Source organism: Salvia hispanica, chromosome 3, assembly GCF_029641045.1.
Source record: "Salvia hispanica isolate PSC_SH4W2 chromosome 3, Shi_PSC_v1, whole genome shotgun sequence".
Taxonomy (NCBI): Eukaryota; Viridiplantae; Streptophyta; class Magnoliopsida; order Lamiales; family Lamiaceae; genus Salvia; species Salvia hispanica.
Window position 1 is genome coordinate 6161410 of NC_142694.1, and position 23249 is coordinate 6184658.

At 36.1% G+C, this 23249-nt stretch overlaps 2 protein-coding genes and 2 non-coding genes across 5 annotated transcripts; 1 reads left to right on the forward strand and 3 right to left on the reverse strand.

Annotated features, from left to right (window-relative positions):
• Positions 1–1505: 1505 nt before the first annotated feature.
• On the reverse strand, positions 1506–9986 carry LOC125214080 (uncharacterized). 2 transcript variants are annotated; one of them, XM_048114958.2, is made up of 11 exons: positions 7610–9982; positions 7196–7435; positions 6364–6493; positions 5449–5601; positions 5113–5354; positions 4954–5020; positions 4059–4265; positions 3316–3548; positions 2764–2842; positions 2551–2688; positions 1506–2286 (listed from the first exon to the last, which is right to left on the reverse strand). In XM_048114958.2, exons 1-11 carry the CDS (start codon positions 9664–9666, stop codon positions 2095–2097), a joined length of 3738 nt encoding a protein of 1245 aa, XP_047970915.1. In that variant the 5' UTR covers positions 9667–9982; the 3' UTR covers positions 1506–2094. The 2 variants fall into 2 exon arrangements, 1 of the variants encoding a protein (XP_047970915.1); XR_016137090.1 differs by lacking the exons at positions 1506–2286; positions 2551–2688; positions 2764–2842 and adding an exon at positions 3873–3975 and having other exon boundaries at positions 3422–3548; positions 7610–9986.
• A 1414-nt stretch (positions 9987–11400) lies between these two features.
• On the reverse strand, positions 11401–11471 carry TRNAG-CCC (transfer RNA glycine (anticodon CCC)). Its single transcript has one exon. It is a non-coding gene; the product is annotated as a tRNA-Gly (tRNA).
• Positions 11472–14377: 2906 nt separating this feature from the next.
• LOC125214501 (ABC transporter B family member 11-like) lies at positions 14378–20380 on the forward strand. Its single transcript, XM_048115550.2, has 12 exons — positions 14378–14822; positions 14971–15025; positions 15132–15307; positions 15385–15606; positions 15689–15927; positions 16066–16591; positions 16685–16958; positions 17060–17865; positions 18416–18682; positions 18793–19056; positions 19437–19730; positions 19956–20380. Exons 1-12 carry the CDS (start codon positions 14553–14555, stop codon positions 20313–20315), a joined length of 3753 nt encoding a protein of 1250 aa, XP_047971507.1. The 5' UTR covers positions 14378–14552; the 3' UTR covers positions 20316–20380.
• A 40-nt stretch (positions 20381–20420) lies between these two features.
• Positions 20421–20500, reverse strand: TRNAL-CAG (transfer RNA leucine (anticodon CAG)). The gene has a single exon. It is a non-coding gene; the product is annotated as a tRNA-Leu (tRNA).
• Positions 20501–23249: the final 2749 nt, after the last annotated feature.

Sequence of the window (23249 nt, forward strand, 5' to 3'; positions counted from 1 at the left end):
GTTATGTATACTAGATCTTCTTTTTTTTCTAAATGTCGATTACTTTTTCTACGAACTAATTATAAGTACCACTACATTTTATTAAAAATATCTCAAATTATTGTAATATCATTAAAATCTTGAATTAGTCCCAAATCATTTTGGACACCAGAATGTTGATTTGGCTTGATTCATACCACCGATCCACGATCTATATCTTAAATTTTTATTAACATCATTATTTGTAATAATGAGAATCAATGCTTCCTTTATTTTTCATTTGAAATTATAAAGAAAATGAACAAATCGGCCATTGGATATAATTTACAAAATTAATAACGACAATAAGAACTTTTGTGTTATAAAATAAAATGTACAGTATAAATAAATCAAATCAATGACGGTGCTCAGAGATGACGTTTATGCAATTGCAACGTATAAGAGGGTTTCATAAATGAAAATTTGCAATTTATCCATTAATTTATTATAAAAACATATTCTCCTCAATAAGGCAATATCAACTTCATAATTCACACGTAGATTCATATTGCAACATGTAAGAGGGTTCTATAAATGAAAATTTGCAATTAGTCCTTTATTACAAAAACATATTCTCCTCAATAAGTCAATATCAACTTCATAAATTCACATGGAGATTCGTATGCATTTGTCAAGTGTAAACAAAATAGACTTAATTGATACTTTTATGTATGACAAAATAATAGGACCCAAATTCTTGACTTATTATGACCGTGGGTCTTAGCCTAACGTGTTTGGCCTTTGGACTTTTTGATGCCGGTGATTTCGTTGACCTCACTTACTTATTGAGTCAATACTTTTATTCCAATTCTCATAAGTAACTATGGTTATACTTCATATCAATGTCTCGTGATAATAATATTATAAGGTGAAGCAAAATAAAGGGAGAATGAGATTATTCCCAATCACATCAAAGGAAAGTTACACAGCCCTACAATACAGGTGAAAAAAGTTAAAAAGAGTAATATAAATATATCTACTATTTTTCATCAAATTAGAGAACAAAACATATTTGGAGTTAAATTTTTTCCACAAGATTATTTAAAAAGACACATCATACGAACAAATATCTTAGATGGTGGTGTCCGGATTTTCTTTTTATATTAGGAAAATTGTGCGATGAGTTAGTCAAAGTTAGAAAGTTATCAAAAAATTATCGAAGAATCAATACCACTGGCCGAGCCATACAAAGGTGAATTTCATCTTGCTTCTTTTACCCTCTTTTGCATGTGGGTGGGATAGTTCTCGCCTTTTGGTGGTAGTGTTGCTAGTTGCCTCTTTTTATTGCTTTGCTAGTGGAAGGTGCATTGGTCTTAGTTTTGCCGGGGGCTTCTCTTTTGTCTTGATTCTTGGCTAGATGTTTATCTTGTTATTTAGATATCATTGTGTTGGTAATCTTGTAGCTCGTTTTTAGCTGAGTGAAACTTTGTACTACTTTTAATGCTCACCATCTTTTGTGGTTTGAAACTTTTATCCAACAAAAAAAATACAAACAAATATCTTTGCCATACTATTGCACAAAAATGTACTCCATTATCAAAGTACCAACACAGCCAATGGCTCTAAGATTCTCTTTCCAGTGAAAAAAATTTCAACAAGGCATAATCTAAAAAAACAAAAAAAATCAGAGCTTATGCACATGGAGCTTTTGAATATGACAAATACATACACTCAAGCAGAATGAAACACAAATTATTAGCTACACTCAACCTCGTTCCTGTGCTACCAACGTTTTACCTCTTTTCTTTCACGAATTCCTGAGTCAAGCAACACACTGTTAGTATGCTGGTTCGAACCAAAGGTTGAACACGGTGAATAAACAAGAACATGGACTCGTTCTTTCTCCATCCAGAAACATCCATTTCCTCGTACCCGGGAGTTGCCAGTATCCGGTTTATACATTGTAGAGCCTCACTTGGACTAGCCATCAAAATTTCAGATCCAGTCCATCAGCCCTCACTGTTGAGTGGATTAAGTTATGTCAAAAGTATTCTGGGACTTTGGTAAGAACCCAGCACGAAATTGTATGCCCTTATCCTTAATTCGAACATTTTGATTCCATCCAGAGGAGTCCCTTTATGATTGCCAATGGTAGTGGCTTCTCTCGGTCCCTCTAGCTGAGTTTCCATATGATCTTCCAGCCTCTTGCCATTGTCTCCTAGAATTACTCCTCTCGAATGTGTGGCTTTGGAAATCTGAGAAATTTTTCGAGCTGTTATTTCCATTGCGGGCATTTCGCATCTCCTCTCCCAGATCATAACGTGACCGCTGCACGTGGAATGCGTTAAGCCATGGCAAATTCAAGATAATAGTGGGAACCCAGAACAAGTTCAGTACACTGAGAGCCAACAGGGTTTCGATATACAGGATGACTGCCCATCTAGAACAACTCCACTAGTGCTTAACGGATAACTATGCCAGTACATTTAACACCTAACTAGTACTTCTTTTGAAGACCTTAGCATTCAAATAAATCGTGGAAACTGATAAAATATGTGGGCAGCAGTCAGTTGAGATATTAAAAATCAATACCTTTGTAGGGTCTGAAAGTACCGCATATGCCTCTCCAATTATTTTGAAGAGTCTGTCTGCATCTTTATGAACCTCCTCTGCTATTTCCTTCCATATGGGGTCATCTGAATTGTCATTTCTTGCCAAAGAGTGGCCAGCCTACACCAGTTGACAATATAATTGATTATCTGCCCAGAAAACAGTAAAGAAAACAAAAAAAAGGTATATTGAAACCTTGTCGGGGTGATATTTTAATGCAGCTTTGCGATAAGCCTTCTTAATTTCGGAAGCTGGAGCAGAAGAGTCAACCCCGCTGGAATTGAAGTAGAGATCAGTCAATTTATTGAATAAGATGCTTATATTCATTTTTACAAAAGATACAAGTATAAAGTTACACTTCTCAGCACCTCAACTGTACATCATAATACCTGAAATATGATATGATTTCATTCCACAAAAGTGCAGGTGCATAAAAAAGTTTAATGGAAGATAGAGAGTACAAAGTGACAAGGGTTCCCAAACAAAACAAAAACGAGCTAAAGAACCCCACTAAAGAGCCTAAGGGTAAAGAAATTCTTGACATTTCTATGATTCGAAACCAACCAAGAAAAACTCACTTTTGGTCAGTAATAACTAATAACAAGAATCAATAAGCTCTACAGGCAGAGTTAAATTGTCACTGCAAGAAAGTAGAATATATGCTGCTAAACAATGAATATGTATCTATTCTATAATCTAAAACCACAAAACAAATAAATAAGTTACTAGATAAGAATGAGAACTTACAGAATGAGGTACATATTGAGTGGAGTCTCATTCCTCGTGAACTCTTCCATTTCTAAAAGTTTCAGTCTAGCTTGTCTAAGCTCATTTGCAAGATCAGCTTTATCAGATTTAACAGATGGATACATCTTCTTGTCCACTTCTTCAGATAGTAGATGTATAAGATTTTGCAGATCAGCAACTGCTTGCCCATAATCTCTAATCATTTCATATATTGCAGCTCGCCTAGAGATGGCCTGCTCGTTTTACAAAAATATTATCATAAGGTAACCAACAATATTTAGAAACATTCATAATGATTAATCAAAATTGAAACTTGAAACTCTTCGAAATGCTTTGTCAATGAGTAGTAGCAATGTTATACTACAAGTTACATCTCCTGAAGTAATGAGTTCACTGGTGCCAAATTATGCATTATCACTTTGTTTTAACATAAAAGCACTGCCAGAATGCTTATCAATATAGATAAAGTTGCATAATATGGAAGGGCTTTAGTACATCAGTATTTTCAGCTAAAACGACTATTCTGATGTAAAGACTTGTACGGAATTCTAGATTACCTAATTAGGCATGCCAGCATTGTGACTCAAACCAAAATAGATGTGCCTTCCCTAGTAGATTTTACAATTCGGACCACAAAATATTTATGAATGGATGTAATTCCTACATTATACACGGGGGCAATCAAATGGACAATATTAACGACAGACAAATTTGAACTCATCATCAATAATTTAAATGCAAACCTTGTAATAATTTCTATCTAGGGCAATGGCAAGACAGCAGTCTGCAATGGCATCTAAAGGTTGGCCCATTGATCGATATGCAGCAGCACGGTTACAAAAACATATAGCTGTGAAAGGGCGTGATTCAACGGAACATGATATTGCAGCAGTGTAATGCTCAACTGCTTCTGAATGCTTTCCTGATTTGTATGCCTCATTTCCTGCAGCCTAAACAGAAAAAAATTAATCTAATGGATAGAAACGAATTTCATATACATGCTGAGAGGACAAAGAAATAGAAAAAAGATCAGGGTCCAGCAAGACAGATGCTAGAGGCAGACTTGACTAATTATCTTATTCATATCATAGTGAGTTTAACATCAGGTTTATATAAGAGACAAAAAATTTATAGTTTCTGGGAGACAAAAGAACATGACACATAAAGTTCACAGCAGGAATGCTATCACCCAGATCCTAGTAAAATGTGGTCAACATGCACTTAAACTGTAAAATGCAGAGATGTTACATTTTTTAATTCTATGGTAAGCAATAACTAAGCAACCTCATTAGATTCTGACTTGTGATTGTTCTAACATAATTTTGTTGTAAGTTAATCTAATAATATTATAATAGTTTCTTAATTATCTCAATTTGCTCTTTTTTGACAGAAACCCTTGAGGTTCCAGTTAATAGATCCACTAACATGAACAATAAATCTAGAAATATTCACAATAGTTCAAGTTTGGCATCTTATAGAGGGTAGTGGTTTCTCTTTTGTTTTTTCTTATTATGCTGTTACAGAAAGGGAATAAACAAGATTCCATTGTATGGTGAGATAGAAACAAATCACACTCATATCATATACTTTGTGCGTCTTGTCGAAAATTGTTTATGGAAAAAATCAAGAACTACTCACCTTATGGTGTAGCAGCTCACGTATAGTTCCAGCCAGTGGAATCATGGACTCCAAGTTTCTACTGCCACTGCAAAGAGTAAGGTTGGTAGAATAGTTATAATCAAACATAGCCATGTGCATAAGTAATCCTATAGTGTATTGTACAAATTAAAAGAATACCGTTCAATAAGAGACAATTGTTCATCTTGCTTTTTCAGGAATGTGAGGGCTTCCTCCAATCTCCCTAAGTAGAAATAAGATTTCAAGATAAGAGACGAGCACCAGGCCCTGAAAGGAGCTCTCTTCGAGTCAAAACCATGCGTGTTCACCAAGTGGCTTTCGAAAGCAGGTGCCAGAAAGTTGGACTCCACAGAACCAAGAAGTTGCTCACAAAACCGTATCAGCTCTTCATAATTCTTCAGCTGTTAGTGGAATATGAGAAAAGCAATTTAGAGATATGACAAACAAAGGTCTTTTAGGTATATGTACCAGTTCCTTTTAAACATGGGTACATACCATAAGAAGAGCATCCACTTTCATTTGAAGCAATTTCTCAGAATAAGAGCTTATCATCAAACCATCCGAAATAATGTTAACAGCACAGGCTATGTCACTATTAGTTCTTCGTCCCAGAAGTTCTCCAGCCTTGACCATGCAGTCTGTAACTTTCTGAAAGTGAATTGCACAAACAAACTTAGATCCTTGTGCATAATATGATCTACACAATCAATAGTACACACTGGAGCCAAATTATGCTACCACAAGTAATGTGGGATCCAGTGAGAACTGGATATGACTTGAGAATGAGAGTTGTAATAAAAAAAATTAAACAAAATATTGCTGCAAAATTGTTCAAGTTCCAACCACAATTTATCTAGTCCATCTAGACTGCGGAAATCAAGATAGTAAGTGTGAGTTGCAATATATTCACAAATGAACATAAAGAGGATTGATAGAAGCTCTTAATACACTATAAGTCTTATCAAATATTTGAACACCCACAGATATTCAACCCTGCACTCTATGAAAAAAAAATCAGCAAAACACATAAACACCTTCCTGTTGCAGATTTATATCAGCTTAATAGTCGACACCTTCAAGCACAAATGAAGAATATATCTAGCTTAATAGCGAAGCCAGGAGAACAAAAAAAATGGTTCTGAAACTAAGCCAGCAAATGACTGAAAAGGTTCCAATATCAAATGATGGTCGCAACACTGCCTCACACAATCTTAATTACTCCCACGGTCCACAAAACTTTTGTCACTTTCCATTTATAGTAGTAGGGCTCACACAATTCACCACCTATTTAAAGTGGGACCCTTATTCCACTCAGACATGACACACCATAAACCATATTACTAACCCCTGCCGTCCACAATGAAGCAAATATTTTGTGGAAGGAGGGAGAATAATTTTAAGTTTAAATACCTTTGCCTTCTCTAGACCCTCAGAAGCTTCCACTAAAAGCTTTCTGTCTGCACAGACATCAGGTCCTGCTTGCAAACACTTTGTAAAATGCACAGTTGCATTTTCAATATCCCCCAGGGTAAGGTAACAGCTGAATAGTCAAAACACAAGTCACGCAAAGAGAAATATTGGTCATTGTGATTGAAGCATAGAAATAGTACATGCCTCCTCAACAAATTAACAGTTCCTTAAGAAACTATAAGGCATTGAGTTTTTATTATTATGTTTGGCTTTATTTGTGAAATAACTTGTAGAGAACATATATTTAACAAGGACTTCGAAACACTGATGATGAAAGTACATTTAGATACTGTTATAACAAAACCTATGATCCAATGAGAAAGGTAGAGAAAACATAAATGAACACGGTATATTACAAACTCTAGGGAATCACTTTTCAGCTATAACTTTTAAGTAACTCAAATAAACTATGCTTCAAGATCTATGAATGGGACAAAACAAGATTTCTATGTTGTTGGGTTTTACTGTCTTGTTGACATAACCGAAGTTAGTCAAAAGAATGACTAAGATAAGAGTATAAAATCTTTCATCAATGTTTTATACTAAATCTCTTTTGTTTTTATTAATTTTTTTGGGGTGAAGGGGGTTTATGGGTTCAACTGAATACTGGTTTAGCCCATAGATGCATATATTTTCTTTTGCTCCCTTAATGGCAGACTAAACATTCAGAAATAAAAACAGAACATGATACAAATTGCATAGATGGTACAACCACACAGACAGTGCCTCAAAGGAAAGAAGGGACAAAGAAGAATTAAGAGTACTTTATTACCTTGCAGCTCGAGCCTGCACCTTCAAGAAACTTGGATCTAATTCAGTAGCTCTCCTACAATCTTCCAGTGCGTCTCTCAATCTTCCAAGTGACATACGTGTCGCTGCACGATTGCTGTAGCACAGCATTAGAGCCCTAAGACAGCTCCTAGATGTTTCATTTTGGGAAATACAATTAACTCCTTGAGTGTAATAGTCCTCAGCTTTTGAGAAGTCCCCTTTTGCATAGGCTTGATTACCCCTAGCACAAAAAAAAAAAAAAAAACAGAAGGAAGAACATGAATCAATAATTTTAGATAACTCTTGAAGGTAAAAAAAAATGCCATCATGTGAATTGAGATGAAAAGATGGCTGTCACACGCCATCAAATTGCAATACCATAGAAATTTCAGCAAATGGGCATAACTATCCGTACCTTAGCCGCCACTTTTCACAGGATTCTTGTGCTGCAATGGTAGCAGCTGTAGAATTGTCTTGTTTTGTTGCCAGTTCCAGAACTTGCTCAAACTTATCACTTTTCTGTTTCAACAGAGTAGAGAAACTATCTTTCTGGCCTTGCTCGTGTAATGAGAATGAAGACCCAGGTACTTGAAATGAGGGTAGGTGGGATGTCCCGTGCAAAACTTTGGCAATTGGTGTGGAGCTAAATGAATCAAAAGAATTTTTGCTTCGGGTCTTCTTCTTTGGGATACGCATTGATTGTGAAGAATCCTTGAAAGAAGCAGAAGATGCAGCAAAAGTGAAACCACCTGAGAAGATATCCGGTGAACTTTTGCTATGTTCAAACTGAGTCCCTCCATCACTGTCTTGTCTCTCAATTTTATAACTGGAGCTCACTTCAGTGTCTGCTGTAGAGTAAAAGGAGTCAGTGCTATAATCTAACTCATCAGCAGCAGACTTAAAGCTTTCAGTCTCTGCCCCTGAAATAGCATCTTCTTCATGACTGTCAACACTAATAGCATCATTCCCACGAGACGCAGATTGTCTATCTTGCCCTTCATTGCCTTTCATATCATATTCATTTATATGCATTCTTTCTGTTGCCGAAACCAGTACTTCAGCAGCAATATCACACGAAACATTTGGATATGAGTCTACCGAAGAATTGTTTTCACCATGACAAGAGGACTCCTCTGATGCCACAGAAGTCTCTCTTGAATATGTGTTACTAGCCAATGTTTCTTCATATGGAGAGAAGTCCATAGGCGAATATTGCTCAGAAGATTCAGTATTCTGATGCATTGTTTCTTGAAAGACAGAATCACTATGGAAGTTCAGTGGAACCTGTGCAGGAGTCTTAGATTTACCCTTCTTTTTTCTTAATGCAGTGTCCTTAACCGGTTCTCTCTTTGCATCTAATTTCTTACTCATACCAAATAATGAGTGAGCTCTAGGATCCGGTGTCTTGAACTCCACATTTTGTGCATGCATATTATCCAGTTTGCTAGAAGAACCAAAACCAAGTGGCCTGTTACCTCCGTCCACAGATGGCATCTCTGGGACACTCCCAAGTGGTGTGTGATGAATGTCACTGGATGAGAACATCGGCAACGATGTTGTACTCCTTTCATTCTTAAACTTCAGATTAGTACCACTATTCTCGCTCTTCGGCTCAGCCTGAAAAGTGAATCTTGAACCAAACAACCCTGAACTGTTGTCTGAACCAACATTGCCTAAATTCCTAGCTGGCACATCATCCATATTTTCCACATCACTTGTTTTAGTCTTAAGATGATTAGAACTGTCTCTACCTGCATTAGTCATATTCAAGCCCACCGGCTGATTGGCATTTCCACTGAACTCAAACACAATAACATTCTCGCCTCTAGAGCTACCATCGTCAGCCTTCACATTCATAGAATCTGACGAAGGATCTTCAATTTTAAAGCTTTTCATCTTCTCCATGAGCAACACATCAGCGCTGCCACCTAAAGACGTCCTATCACTTCTGTTGTAGCTACTATTCGTGGAGCCATCTTCCACATTCAGTTTCTTCATCTTATTGGGAAGCTCCTCCATGATTCCACCGCTTAATTTACTAAAACGTTCGCTTTCAATACACAGCCTTCTCATATCCTCAGGCAATTCAGAAACCACACTCTCATCAATGCCACGGAAGCTCTGATCCCCGCAACTCGAATGCACATTACTACTTTCCTCATTCGTACTATTTGAATACCCCATTTCACTATCAATTTTCATCCTCCTCATTTCCTCCTCCAAATTATTATTCACAAAACCATCATTCGACCTAAAAACATGTCCGTGACCCGCATTTTGCTGATTATGTTCAAAATTGGGTTTAGCTCCGCTAAAGCCAGGATCTTCCTGGCCCACGCCCAACTGCGATACGGATCGGAATAAATTGGGGCGGTTACCGGTCATAGGTTTCCGGAGCTTGGCCAATCGCGGAGGCCGCAAAGGACCGCCGGCGGGCTTCGACGAAGAGCTAAACCCGAAACCGGGATCCATTTCGATCCAAAAACCCGGTAGAATCTAAACCTATTATCGCCGACGATACAATTGAATAACTCGAAATGCGGATAGAAAAATCTGACCGTTGGAACAGGGCGGCGGTGGCGCTTCGGCGTCAACGGTGGCTGGTGTCATAGGTCATCTAATCGGACGGCTAAAGATGATCGGCGAATAGCGGTCGTCCGATTGAGGAAGAAAGTGGAGGAATTTGGGGGAAAATCAAATAGTGAGAGGCTAACTTGATGATTATTTAGGGATCAAAGAAGAGTCGATAAGAAAAGCAATTTTTCTGTATAATCATTTGTTTTTGTTAATCATTCACTGTTTAATTTGAGGAAATGGAGATATGTGGTAATTAAACACACGTAATGTGCTTATTATTATAATTGTACTCATTTTTTTAAAATTCTAAACTCAATTTTAAATTTGAAAATCTAAAAAAATTGTCACTAGTACTTCAAATTTAGAATAATTGTACGAGCACGTAATGTTCTTGATCTTTGAGGATTTGACCTTTATATAACTGCGGTAAATATGCACCCAACAATTAAAAGTTAAAACAAGGTAATTGTCATTTAAATTATGAAATTAAACTAACTTCTAACCAATTTCACACGGATTGTATGTTAATGCAGTGAGGTAGTTTTCTTTCCTGTTGAATATTTAAAAGATTTTGTAAATCAACATGACAATATTTTGTATATTGTAATTTAAATTTTGTTGTATCCACAATATCAATATCTAAATGATAGTAGTAGTAGTAGTAATTTAGGTAGTAATTAGTAAATCAGTCATTGATTAGTGACCAATTGTTTTTCAATTAACTCAATGGGTGTGATTGGGCCATAAATAGTTGTGCCTCCACTATACTTTCGGCCCATAGGCCTCAAAACAACGTTTTATAGACCGACTTCATTTTAATATGGTCTATATATTAATATTAATACTCAATCGATTCTCACTACATGAGAAATATTAGTAGTATGGTATACACTTGCATATGAAATTGCGAGATTAATTAATTCTAATTCTAGTCTCTGTCAATCTAACAATTATGAAGTTGTGAGATACTTCATAGTTACATGTAACAATTTTATGCACCGTGCACATGCGGTGAATGGTAAAGTCCACACGTGCGTGCTGTCGCCTTCTGTCGTCTGTCTCACCTCTTTTCGCCAACTTGGAACTTGGTAATTTGTCTTTTGAGCCTTATTGTTCGGCTTGGGCTTGATTTGGGCCAAATTGTATTAATTTTTGTTTGACAAATGCACATATAATTGTATAGGTATGTTTCATGAATAATCATCGGCATGAACACATATCCAAGTGCATCCCTACTTCAAACGTCAGTCGATACCGTCAGTAACTTCCCACAACTATACCGGCCATGATGATCTGACATGAATGCACTGACCATTCATGCTCCTCACGCAATGGACTACACCTATAAATAGGGTAGTCATTTCATTGCACCAATATACACAATTTTGTACAACACAACATACAAAAAGATTTATTCATCCTTCATTGTGGAAACAACAAACCTATTATATCAAGTTCATTAGAAACTCATTATATGTTTGTCATCCTATATTTTGCCCTAAAAAAAAATCTGTGCCAATTATAATAAACTAATTTACTTCGAATCAAAATGTTCAAAAGTTTATTAAATGAGAGAAAACTTTTGGATTATATTGGTGATTTCTAGCAATTCAAAATTGAAGAATAAATTGCGCATCCAGGGAATCGAACCCTGGTCAGTACCGTGGGAGGGTACTATGATACCACTACACCAGATGCGCTTTGTTGGTTTTTCATGATATGGTAATATATTATACTCAGCATTATATTTGAACACTTGTTTATAAAAAGAATAATATGTTGTGATTTATTAGATGAATGACTCGTTAAAAACAACTTGGAGGAATTACAGATTACAAAGCACATAATTTGAATTTCTTTTCAGCCTTATAGGTACGATGAAATAAAAGAACCAAAAGACTAAAGTACTAGTATTTCATCTCATCAAACAATACAATTATTTATTTTATTTACCTTTTTTACATTTTCTTTTCTTTACGAGTCTAATATAAGTGGTTGCATTTAATAAAACATTATAGGGTACAAGAATCGGGTTCTTGTTAAAAGGACAAATGATAGATGGAGAGTTCATGAAATAAATGAAATCGAGCTATAGTAACAATCACGCATAGGCTTCAATAATTGCTGAATAAATACTAGTACTATATACTTTTCAACTGATAGCAACCCTTCTTTCAATTTGACAAATTCATCATCATATTTTACAATATATATCTAAATATTTGTTGGCATTCAAATCTTTTGCTGATGTACAACAAATCAGTATATACACTACTATAAAGTAATACATGAGTTTCGGGCTTCTAATTGATTAGGTTATGACCGAATTAGTAATTGGACCCATAAAAACCAACCGAAACTAATCATATTTCCAAATTTGAAACCGATTTCTTGAAATAAACTTGACAAAACCATAATCAGATTTGGATTTTCTGTTCGATTATGCTACCGGTATCGTATATAACACTCACTAGTTATTTAAGACAAAAAAAATGCAGTGATCCTCGAGCATTGTATTCCCTCAATTAATTATGCACAGGGTTTGCATTAAAGCGAGTCAAAATATCAATTTGAATATATGCCATGATTTATTTATTTTTGGAATTAATTCCATGAAATAAAACAAAAAAATAGTGCCGCTCCCGAGCCGGAAGGGACTAGCTTATAAGAATGGACCACTTAGGTGGTTGGAATATTTTTCAAGAAAATGTACTCCTATCTTTTTTTAAAAATTACGAATTGTTTGAAAAGTTTAATAGTAATATATTCCATGTTTCATATGGAGATGCATTGATGATCCAATGATTTACTTTTAGCATCTGTTGTTGGAATCTTGCTCTTTAGTTTTTGTTCATGTAAAGGCATATAGCCTATAGGTTTCTTACCTTATATTCTCTAGGTTTTCACATTTTTTTCGTCAAATAAAATACGCCCTTTAAATATACTACTACTATACTATATACATAGATTGAAAATCTTCTAGAAAAATTGGGCCATTGTGACAAGTTTGAATAAAAGTATAGTAAGTATATATTTGGTGAGAAGGCCATTAAATATGATTTTAGCATTGATCATATTATGATTTATATCGTACACATTAATATTATTAATATTAATATTAATATTAATATTAATATTATTATTATTATTATCATTATCAAGTAAGATGAGATATTGATTTATATATATGTCGGAAATTGTTTAGTCGTAGCCATGATATTGATTTGGTACTAAAAAAATTGTGGTCCAAACTATAGAAATGGCTAGTGAAGTCAAGACTGAACTTTCAACTTAATTTTGTGACATTTTATTTTCTAGTTAATTATTCGAGCTACTTATTTGCATACGTATAATATGACAAAGCTCTCTGTCAAGGCATATAACATTTGATGCATAGTCCCAACTAATTAATCATTATGAAAAGTAACTGATTCTGGTCTTACACGATTCTTTTTCACTTTCTTGGTGCTATGAATGAGTGACATTTTTGGTTTTATGTTTGTCCCTTATTAATATGGCAGAGATTTTGTTTGTCATGGAAGCATGTGTAAAGTGGCAAATACACAGCAGAGTCTCAACTAATTTATGTTTAGAATGAATAGAATATGTGTGATCGAAGTAAATGATTGTAGCTAATTGCTATTTAAGAAAGGGAAAAATTAATTTAGATCAATCAAAGATAATCTAGTAAGAAATGAGTACTAGTATTTATTTTCTGTAGAATTGAAGTTTACATAAAGAGTTGGATGTAATAGAATTGATTACCCAGACATAATAGTATACAATGTTTCAAGTCTTTTATTTTATGCATTACTATTTTCATTTATGCAGTATACTATAATCTATGATGGTATCAAATCCGTTAACAATATATGAATAATGACTAGTTCATTCATTGTAATTTTCAAATTGAAGTGACCCATGGATATTAGCAAAACTATCAGTGATGAAAACTGAAATTCTCTGAGTCAAATTCGTCAACCCAATACCAATGAGTTCCTTGATAGAAGCTTAAACTATCTATGAAATTGCAAAAACTCCTTGAAAAGAACTTAAATTTCAATGAAAAATAACAAAGCTCCATTGCACACTCATAAACTATCAATTTTCATTGAAGAACTCCTAAAAATGAGTAAACTATTTATCAAACTGAACATCGTTGCAAGTTAAGTATAAAAAAAATCGATACTCAATTTTAGAGAGTGTTGGAATGAAGAGAATATGTGTGATTGAAGAAAACAAGCACATTATAGCATAATCAATAAATGAAGAAATTAATTTACTTATCTACTATGTATATCAATAAAAATATAATCGAGTTAAATAACGATTACTAACTTTCATTATTATTAATAAAAAATGTAGGTTTATATAATGATTTGGAGGTAATAGAGTTGATTACCTAATATATTTGGCAATTCATTAACTGTAAAGTTCAACTATTTGATCCGTTTAACTAATCAAAAAACTATTCCATCTGTATTATTTCACTAATTAAAACAAATGTGGTTATATATCAAATCCTTTTCTTCCCTCGTAAATTCCCACTATGGTGACATGAATATTTGTACTCCCTTATATAAGCTATACCTTCATAGTTTTTCAACGCACACCACTTTTCGTGAAGAAAATCGATCACAGTAAAGATTCAAAAGCATGAATCTAATTCATTCTTATTATTCAATTTTAACGATCAACCTCTTTCTTTCTTAATTCATTACACATTTTCAGGTCAGAAATGGAGTGTTGATCTCAAAATTAAGACAAACTAGCAACAAGCGATGGCCGAAGTTAGCCCTTCCGACGAGCAACAATCGCCGGAAAATGCCAGAGAAATCTCCGAGAAACAGAGCAAAGCCATCGAAAAAGTTGCATACTACAAACTCTTTTCCTTTGCAGACGCCACGGATTGGGTGCTGATGGTGATCGGAGTGATAACATCCGTGGCGAGCGGTTTGGCGTTGCCGGCCATGACTTTCCTCTACGGAGAATTAGCCAACGCGTTCGGCCACAACGTAGGTAACCAAGCCGTTGTCCATGAAGTCTCCAAGGTACTACAAAATCCCTTTGGTTTCAAATTTATCACAAGAAAATTAGATAAAACAAATTTATCATGCCATAGCGTTTTCGGCCCTAAGGGAAAATTAGGGCCCGATGCTTGAAACAATGTTAAGTGATATGATGACTGAATTTTTGTAGGTGGCCTTAAGGTTCTTTTATCTTGCCTTGGGGTCAGGAGTAGCTGCTTTTTCTCGTAAGTATTGAAAACAATTAGTTCATATAGTATATATTTGAAATATAACACAAAATAAGCAATTAATATATTTCTACATTTACTTTTGTTTGTCAAATATTGGCAGAGGTGTCTTGCTGGATGATCACTGGAGAAAGGCAGGCTGCTCGGATTCGAAACTTATACCTCAAAGCTATACTGAGACAAGATATTGGATACTTTGATAAAGAGACAAACACAGCACAAATTGTGGAGAGGATGTCTAGTGACACTGTTATCATTCAAGATGCTATGGGAGAGAAGGTCATATTAACCCTCATTTATAGCTTATCATAGAGTAAATGGTCGATTTTGTCTCATCGTTTGGGGTGTTCACACAGATTGGGAAGCTGATACAGCTTCTATCATCATTTGTTGGAGGCTTCATCATAGCTTTTGCAAGAGGATGGCTTCTCACTCTTGTTCTGATCTCGGTGATCCCTGTCCTCGTCGTTGCAGCCGCTTTCATGACCATTGTGTTGACAAGATTGGCATCCCGTGGCCAGACGGCCTACACAGAGGCCGCTCTTTTGGTTGAGCAGACAATTGCCTCAATAAGAACTGTAATAACTAGAATTTTCCTCTGATCATCACATGTAGTATTATATATTTGGATCATTAAAATTGTTGTCGTATCGAATGCAGGTAGCATCTTTCACTGGGGAGAGGCGAGCGGTTGACAGATACGAAAAATCTCTGCATACAGCTTATAAAGCCGGTGTGCAGGAGGGCTTGTTCGCCGGATTAGGCTCTGGAGTTTCTATGTTGGCCCTCTACTGCAGTTACGCGTTGGCGGTCTGGTTTGGGTCCAAAATGATCATTGAAAAAGGCTATACTGGAGGCCATGTTTTGAACATCATGATGGCTATTCTGTTGGGATCATTGTAAGTTTTTCTCCTAATTTTGCAAACATTTACTTTTCATGATTGATAAGATACATAATTTCATACTTTTATCTTCATATTAGTGGAATGTAACATAACAAATTTAAAACTAAAGAGAAATGCAATCTTGTCTTCCAGTTTCTTGGGGCAAATATCCCCATGCTTGAGTGCATTCTCGGCCGGCCAAGTTGCCGCTTTCAAAATCTTTGAGACGATAATCAGGAAGCCAGATATCGATCCCTACAGTAGAGACGGGCGCGTTATGGAAGACTTAAAGGGGGATGTAGAGCTAAGGGATGTGGATTTCAGCTATCCATCTAGGCCTAATGATATGATCTTCAGTGGCTTCTCTCTTAGAGTAGCAAGTGGGATCAAACTGGCCTTAGTTGGGGAAAGTGGGAGTGGGAAATCAACCATTATCAGTCTTGTTGAGAGGTTCTATGATCCACAGAGAGGTGAGATCTTGATTGATGGGATCAATATCAAAGAGTTTCAGGTGAGGTGGATTAGAGGGAAGATTGGTCTAGTAAGCCAGGAGCCCGTGCTGTTCGCCTCGACAATAAGAGACAACATTGCCTATGGCAAGGACGGGGCGTCCCTCGAAGAAATCAGGCGTGCTGCAGAGCTTGCTAATGCTGCTAAGTTCATCAACAACCTTCCTCAAGTAAGTATCAAACACATAAATTTAATAATTGAGAATCAGATTACCTTATAAAGTCGATGTGGGACAGATTGGATTTTTGTGTATATGTTATAGGGGCTTGACACGATGGTCGGAGTGAATGGAACTCAGCTCTCGGGAGGGCAGAAGCAGAGGATAGCATTAGCCCGGGCGATTATAAAAGACCCGAGGATTTTGCTATTGGATGAAGCTACAAGCGCCCTTGATGCAGAGTCGGAGAAGATTGTGCAGGAGTCGCTAGACAAGGTCATGATAGATCGGACCACCATCATCGTTGCCCATCGTCTAACTACGGTGAAGAATGCAGATTCCATTGCCGTGATCCGCAATGGAAAAATCGTAGAAAAAGGTATTATTAGTAACACTTTAAGACTTAAAAATATTATGCTACATACTTTACGTGAGTACAGTCTAATTAAATTTTTTCATACGTTTATTTATATCGTGCAGGTACACATACCGAGCTAATCCAAAATCCATACGGACCCTACACTCAACTAACTCAACTTCAAGAACTTGAAAAACAAAACCCTGAGGCCGACACCAACGAAGCCTCCGGCCGCCACCGCATCTCATCCTCGTCGGAAATGAGCAATAGCGCACGCCATCCGTTCAACACGGAGACGGAGACGGAGATGACAGAGGCAGCGCCACAAACCACGCCCGGCTCATCAAAGCCTAACTTGTCCCTCTACCGCCTCGCCCTTCTCAACAAACCTGAGCTCCCGGCGCTAATCCTCGGGTCCACCGCCGCAGTAGCAAACGGCATAATCCTCCCCCTCTTCGGCCTCCTCTTCTCCGGCGCCATCAAGAGCTTCTACGACCCGCCCCACCAGCTCCGGCGAGAGTCCAAATTCTGGGCGGGCATGTTCGTCGCCCTCGGCGCGGCGTCTCTGGTGGCGACGCCGGCGAAGACGTACTTGTTCGCCGTGGCCGGGTGCAGGCTGATCAAGCGCCTGAGGCTCATGTGCTTCGATAAGGTTGCGCATATGGAGATCAGCTGGTTCGACAAGGCCGAGAATTCGAGCGGCGCGGTGGGCCTGCGGCTCTCGTCCGACGTCAAGTGCGTGAGGAGCCTGGTCGGAGAATCGCTGGGTTTGGTGGTGCAGAATGTTGCAACGGCGGTTGCGGGTTTGCTGATCGGGTTCGAGGCGAGCTGGGAGCTGTCGCTTATAGTGATGGCGATGCTGCCGCTTATTGGGCTACATGGATATGTTCATATGAAGTTCGTTCTCGGTTTTAGTGGCGACTCGCAGGTAACTTTCGATCAGAACAGCTCAGTTGTTAAAACGTTTCCTCTCTAAACCACTAATTTAAAGGTTCGAGACATTAATCCTCTTTAATTAAAAACAAAAGTTTCAATTTGTTGTCTCGCGTTTTATAAATATATGTCGGAAAATTTTGATTTATGTTCTGAATTGTTAGATGGATTACTACTCCTATATTTTAATTTGATCTATGTTCCATCGGAACAAATGACGTGGCAAGTTCAATGTCGTCGCTTTTTTTATTATTAAACTCGCCACTTCACTTTTTGGTCTCACGTTGTCAATAGTCATTGTCACGCCAGTTTTGATTTGGTCAGAGTTTGAACTAATGTATAGATATTTCAATTCTCAATTATGGGGGAAATCTCACGGTGGACAACTTTTAGCATTCAGTAAGACATAAATCATGTTTTTATTTGTTAAAGCTAAGCAAAGAAAGTGCGCTACACAAACATGATAGTGGAGTAGTAGTTTAATTGAATGAATCCGATCCAAATTGAAGGATTCGGTCTGAATCGATGTGATGAGGTTGTTGCAGAAGTTGTACGAGGAAGCGACTCAACTTGCGAGTGATGGTGTAGGAAATATTAGAACCGTAGCTTCATTTTGCGCGGAGGAGAAGGTGATGGAGCTTCACCGGCAAAAATGCAAGCAGCCAGTGAAACTAGGGACTAAGCACGGGCTGCTGAGCGGAGCAGGTTTTGGGATGTCCGTCTTCTTTCTATACTCGGTATATGCTGTTAGTTACTATGCTGGGGCTCGACTCGTTCATGCCGGACATATTACATTTGGAGAAGTTTTTCGTGTAAGATTCTTCTTCTACTCTTCGTTTCCTCTAAAATAGACTATTTTTGTCATTTTAGTACGTTTATTTTTTTAATCTAAATGAGTAATAATTAAACTAATAATGGGCAGGTGTTCATCGGACTGACGATGACCGCGGTTGCTATATCCCAGTCCGGCGCCCTTGCACCCGACAGTGGGAAAGCGAGAGCCGGGGCCGCATCTATTTTCAAGCTTCTTGATCAGAAATCCGCAATCGATTCTTCGGAGAACTCAGGAATGGTCCTAGAAAACATGAAGGGGGATATTCAGTTTCACCATGTTAGCTTTAACTACCCTAGTAGACCTGATGTCCAAATTTTCAGAGATATATGCTTATCAATTCAATCGGGCAAGGTATGTTTAACTAGTACATTAACATTTAATAAGCCTAATTAAGTAGAATGGAGTAACTAAAATCCGAAAATCAAACTGAAATATCAAACATCACATCGATTTTTTTCCTTCAAAATTTTGCTTTAGATTGTTTTTTTTTTCTTCCAAAAAATCGAGTTTCTTATATATAAACTTTTCAAGCAAGTAGTTTCAATTTAGAAAGGACCGAAGAAAATTTTAGGCAATTTCGATAATTTTGATAGTAGAAAAGATGAAAAGGTTTAATTTGGATTTGATACAAAATTCTTTCTCTTTCGGAACTCAAACTTTGAATTAGTTCGAATAATTTTTTTTTTATCGAAATCAGAATGTTCATCACTATTTTGAATTATTTTTTACAGACCATTGCTATCGTTGGAGAAAGCGGAAGTGGGAAATCAACGATCATTTCTCTATTGCAACGATTTTATGATCCAAATTCAGGTGAGATCACACTTGATGGTCTAGAAATCAAGAAATTAAACTTGAAATGGCTAAGGCAACAGATGGGGCTTGTGAGCCAAGAGCCGGTTTTATTAAACGACACGATACGAGCCAATATCGCCTATGGAAAGGAAGGCGACGCCACAGAAGCAGAGGTTTTTGCTGCTGCTGAATTGGCTAATTCTAACAAATTCATCAGTTCCTTGCAAAAGGTGCATTTTTCTTATGCAAAAATCATAAATTTGTTAACGTATCATAAATTAGTCCGAATTTAGAATTTAGGATTTAGAGTAACAAAAATCAAATAACTAAATGAGTTTTTTAGATTTTGGTTGATATGCTCTGAAATTAGGCAGATTCGGATCGGTTTAGCTATAGTTTGTTAAAATCGAACTTCGGTAGTATAAACTTTAGTAATTGATTTGTATCATATATAGGGGTACGATACAATAGTCGGCGAACGGGGAATACAATTATCCGGTGGGCAAAAACAGCGAGTTGCGATTGCACGAGCTATAGTGAAAGATCCGAAGATTATGCTACTTGATGAAGCCACAAGCGCTCTTGATGCCGAATCCGAAAGGGTCGTTCAAGATGCTTTAGACCGAGCCATGGTGGACAGGACCACAATAGTGGTTGCTCATAGATTATCCACTATTAAGAATGCTGATTTGATTGCAGTTATAAAAAATGGAATCGTAGCTGAAAAAGGAAAGCACGAGACATTGATTGATATGAAACATGGTATCTATGCTTCTTTGGTGGCACTTCACAATGACAATAGTGCTTCTTCTTAAAAATAATTCTTGTAATTTCTTTCATTAGCAAAAGATTTGAATAAATAATGGTAACATTGAGGTTATGGTTTTATCCAATATTTGTGCTGAAAAATTTGAAAAAATTGTCAAGAGTGGGATTTGAACCCACGCCCTTTCGGACCAGTACCTGAAACTGGCGCCTTAGACCGCTCGGCCATCTTGACTTTTTGTTACCGTATTGGGTTATTTTTATTTTCGTTGAACAAAGCAATTATGTTTATATGATGATATCGACATGCTGTTTATTTTTGTATGATAATATCGACATGTTAATGGTTTTCACGTTAATTTTGTCAAATCCAATAGTTATTCCCAATAATTCTTCATCTAATTCCAACCCATACAAAAATGTAACAGAACAACCGGTCAATTATTTATATACTATCAAAGTAATTGGTTCCATTTATAAATGCAATACATAAATTAAATAACATATATAATTGTGATATGTACTTTTATTCAATTGAAACTATATTTATGATTAAGTCAAGGCCAATCAACATCCAAAGTCGTGGGCAAAGAGTAGAATTGATCATTTAATCAACGAGTTGCATATATATTAAGTCTTTGATTTAATATGTTCATGTGCAAGTCAAATTAACACTAATTAATTCAACAATAGCATAATTAGTTCACATATAACTCTGTTGTAGCATAATACCTAAAATTTACACGGTTGTCTCTTGTTAAAAAAAAATAAAAATAAAAATTGGGTCTTTAAACAATTAACTAAGTGTTTTCAAGTTTGTTTCTTTTGAACACATTATTATCAACTTAAATTGATCAAAACTTAAGATGAATAGTCAAGTGAACTTGAAGATAAACAGTAACTGGTATATTTATAATATTTTAAATTTTGAGCTAAATTCTAGCTAATAATTCAAAGTCAACATAACATCAAAATATGTGCTACTACTATAATTTAAGAAAACCTAGTGATTCAAAATGTCTAAATGGAATAACAATCTCATAAGTATTACTAGTAATTAAAATGCAACATGCCCATGATGAGGCCATAAACACGAATTAGAAAACAATACTGACGAAGTCTTATATGATGAATTAGAAAATAATTATTTATTGTTGTTGAATATGGCTGGTCATTTTTTATTCTCGTACAACGCAATATATGCAAACGAATTAAAATAACATGTGTACGTACCACAAGTAATTATATATTTTCGGAATAAATTCATGATCTTAAAAATATACACAATCACAAATCGTCCTTTTTTGTTTCTCTCTCACAAGTCACAAGCATATTGCTACTATGGCATTTACGACGTTGCTGATAGCCATGCTTCTTGAGGTATGTTTTTCATCATATAATGTTACTTTCTAATGAAATAAATAGGAGTATATGATTTGTTTATCTTGCTTCTTTCTCTTTTATAGTACTGTTATTAAGATATAAAATGATCTTAGATCAAATTGGAAGCATGTTGTAACCACCAATCTCAAACTGCAGGTTCTATATTATCTTGAAAAGAGTTTTTTTACAATTTGATTGTTGAGGAGCTATTTTACAATGATGCAAACATAAATCAATGTTTTTGACAGTTTTAAATACCAATGAAAAACTTTTTTGGCGCTCGCTTAAGCTTTTAATATAACTGTAAAAATGATAATTGTGTCATGAGTATTTTTATAACACTTTTTTAGACTATTTTTATTAGAGGTGGAAAAAGGTTAACGAGTATCGGGTATTACCCGATCCCAGCCTAATATCCGATTTATAGGTTCGGGTTTAGGTATTTTGCCCTTCTTTTTCCTTTTTCTTTCTTTTTATCTACTTTTGTGGTCATATTACTCATTTTAATAGGTAATTAATTGTTTTATTAAATAAAATTTAATTAGAAATAATTCTTTATATTATATGAAAAAAAAATTCATCTGACGTTTCTCTATATTGCTTACAACCTAGCAGATCGGGATGTCGATGGCTACTTTCTTCTCCCATTTACTACTAATACTCTTTGCAAAACACTACATCCGGTGCGTCCTCGCTACTTGTTCTTTCTTCTTCTCCATATTGACCCTCTTTTGCCTGAAAAGGAACTACACTGCTCGCGTTAAGAGCCGTCAAGGTTTCATCAGGAGGAGATTGTTATACTATTACAGGGGGAATGATGGCCGAGAGAAATGGCATACTCCAACTAAAGGAGAAGTGGTTAGGTGTGTGTATTGCGTGCTCACATTTGTACTTGCTTCGGTTGATTTCTTTAGGATTGCCACTAAGAAAAGTGTGAATCAAGTTCTATCAACATTTGTTGCATCTTTTTCTTCAGTTATTTTTGTCACCGCTCTAATTGATCTACTTCACATGTATCAAAATAGTTAGAAATATTCCATGAACCAATTGATATCATTTATTTGGAAAACAAGCTTTTCCAGCTTATTTACATATTTGAACAGATTCTCATTCAATGGGAATATTCAGACCAAGTAAGAAGAAAGGACTCCGGGAGATTTGCCTCAAACTTGAGGGAAGATATCTAGAATACGTAGTACTTGATTGCGGTCATTCTAACAAAACATTTCATTTTCATATCTCCAAAAAAGTTTGATTATATTCATAACAAGATAGAGGCATTTTATCGGGATATTACACTACTAACAATACAAATAGCAAGCATGGCATTTTACCTGTAGCATAACAAATATAGCACAAAAACACCAGACAAACAAGTGTGCTCTTGCCTCCATCATATAGTAATTGATTTGACCTCCACATTCTACAATGAATGTTAAGTCATAAAAGGAAAAGCAAAGAAACCAACCTTGGAAGAATTTGACTCAATGTACTTGTTGTTGGATATTTTAGTCTAATTGGATTAACTTGATTGATCAGTGTTGTTGTAATGATACATCATTTAAGTATGGAGGTGTGGAGTGCACGCTTATTTGAATTCA

What these genes read in the sequence shown, in the direction of transcription:
- LOC125214501 (XM_048115550.2), top strand. Translation starts at nt 14,553, where the DNA reads ATGGCCGAAGTTAGCCCTTCCGACGAGCAACAATCGCCGGAAAATGCC. An exon ending in CAATTGCCTCAATAAGAACT is followed by an intron (nt 15,607 to 15,688) that starts GTAATAACTAGA and finishes TATCGAATGCAG; the next exon opens with GTAGCATCTTTCACTGGGGA. An exon ending in GTTTTAGTGGCGACTCGCAG is followed by an intron (nt 17,866 to 18,415) that starts GTAACTTTCGAT and finishes AGGTTGTTGCAG; the next exon opens with AAGTTGTACGAGGAAGCGAC.
- LOC125214080 (XM_048114958.2), bottom strand. Translation starts at nt 9,666, where the DNA reads ATGGATCCCGGTTTCGGGTTTAGCTCTTCGTCGAAGCCCGCCGGCGGT. An exon ending in AAGTGGATGCTCTTCTTATG is followed by an intron (nt 5,355 to 5,448) that starts GTATGTACCCAT and finishes TTCCACTAACAG; the next exon opens with CTGAAGAATTATGAAGAGCT. An exon ending in CTCAATATGTACCTCATTCT is followed by an intron (nt 2,843 to 3,315) that starts GTAAGTTCTCAT and finishes CTTCAATTCCAG; the next exon opens with CGGGGTTGACTCTTCTGCTC.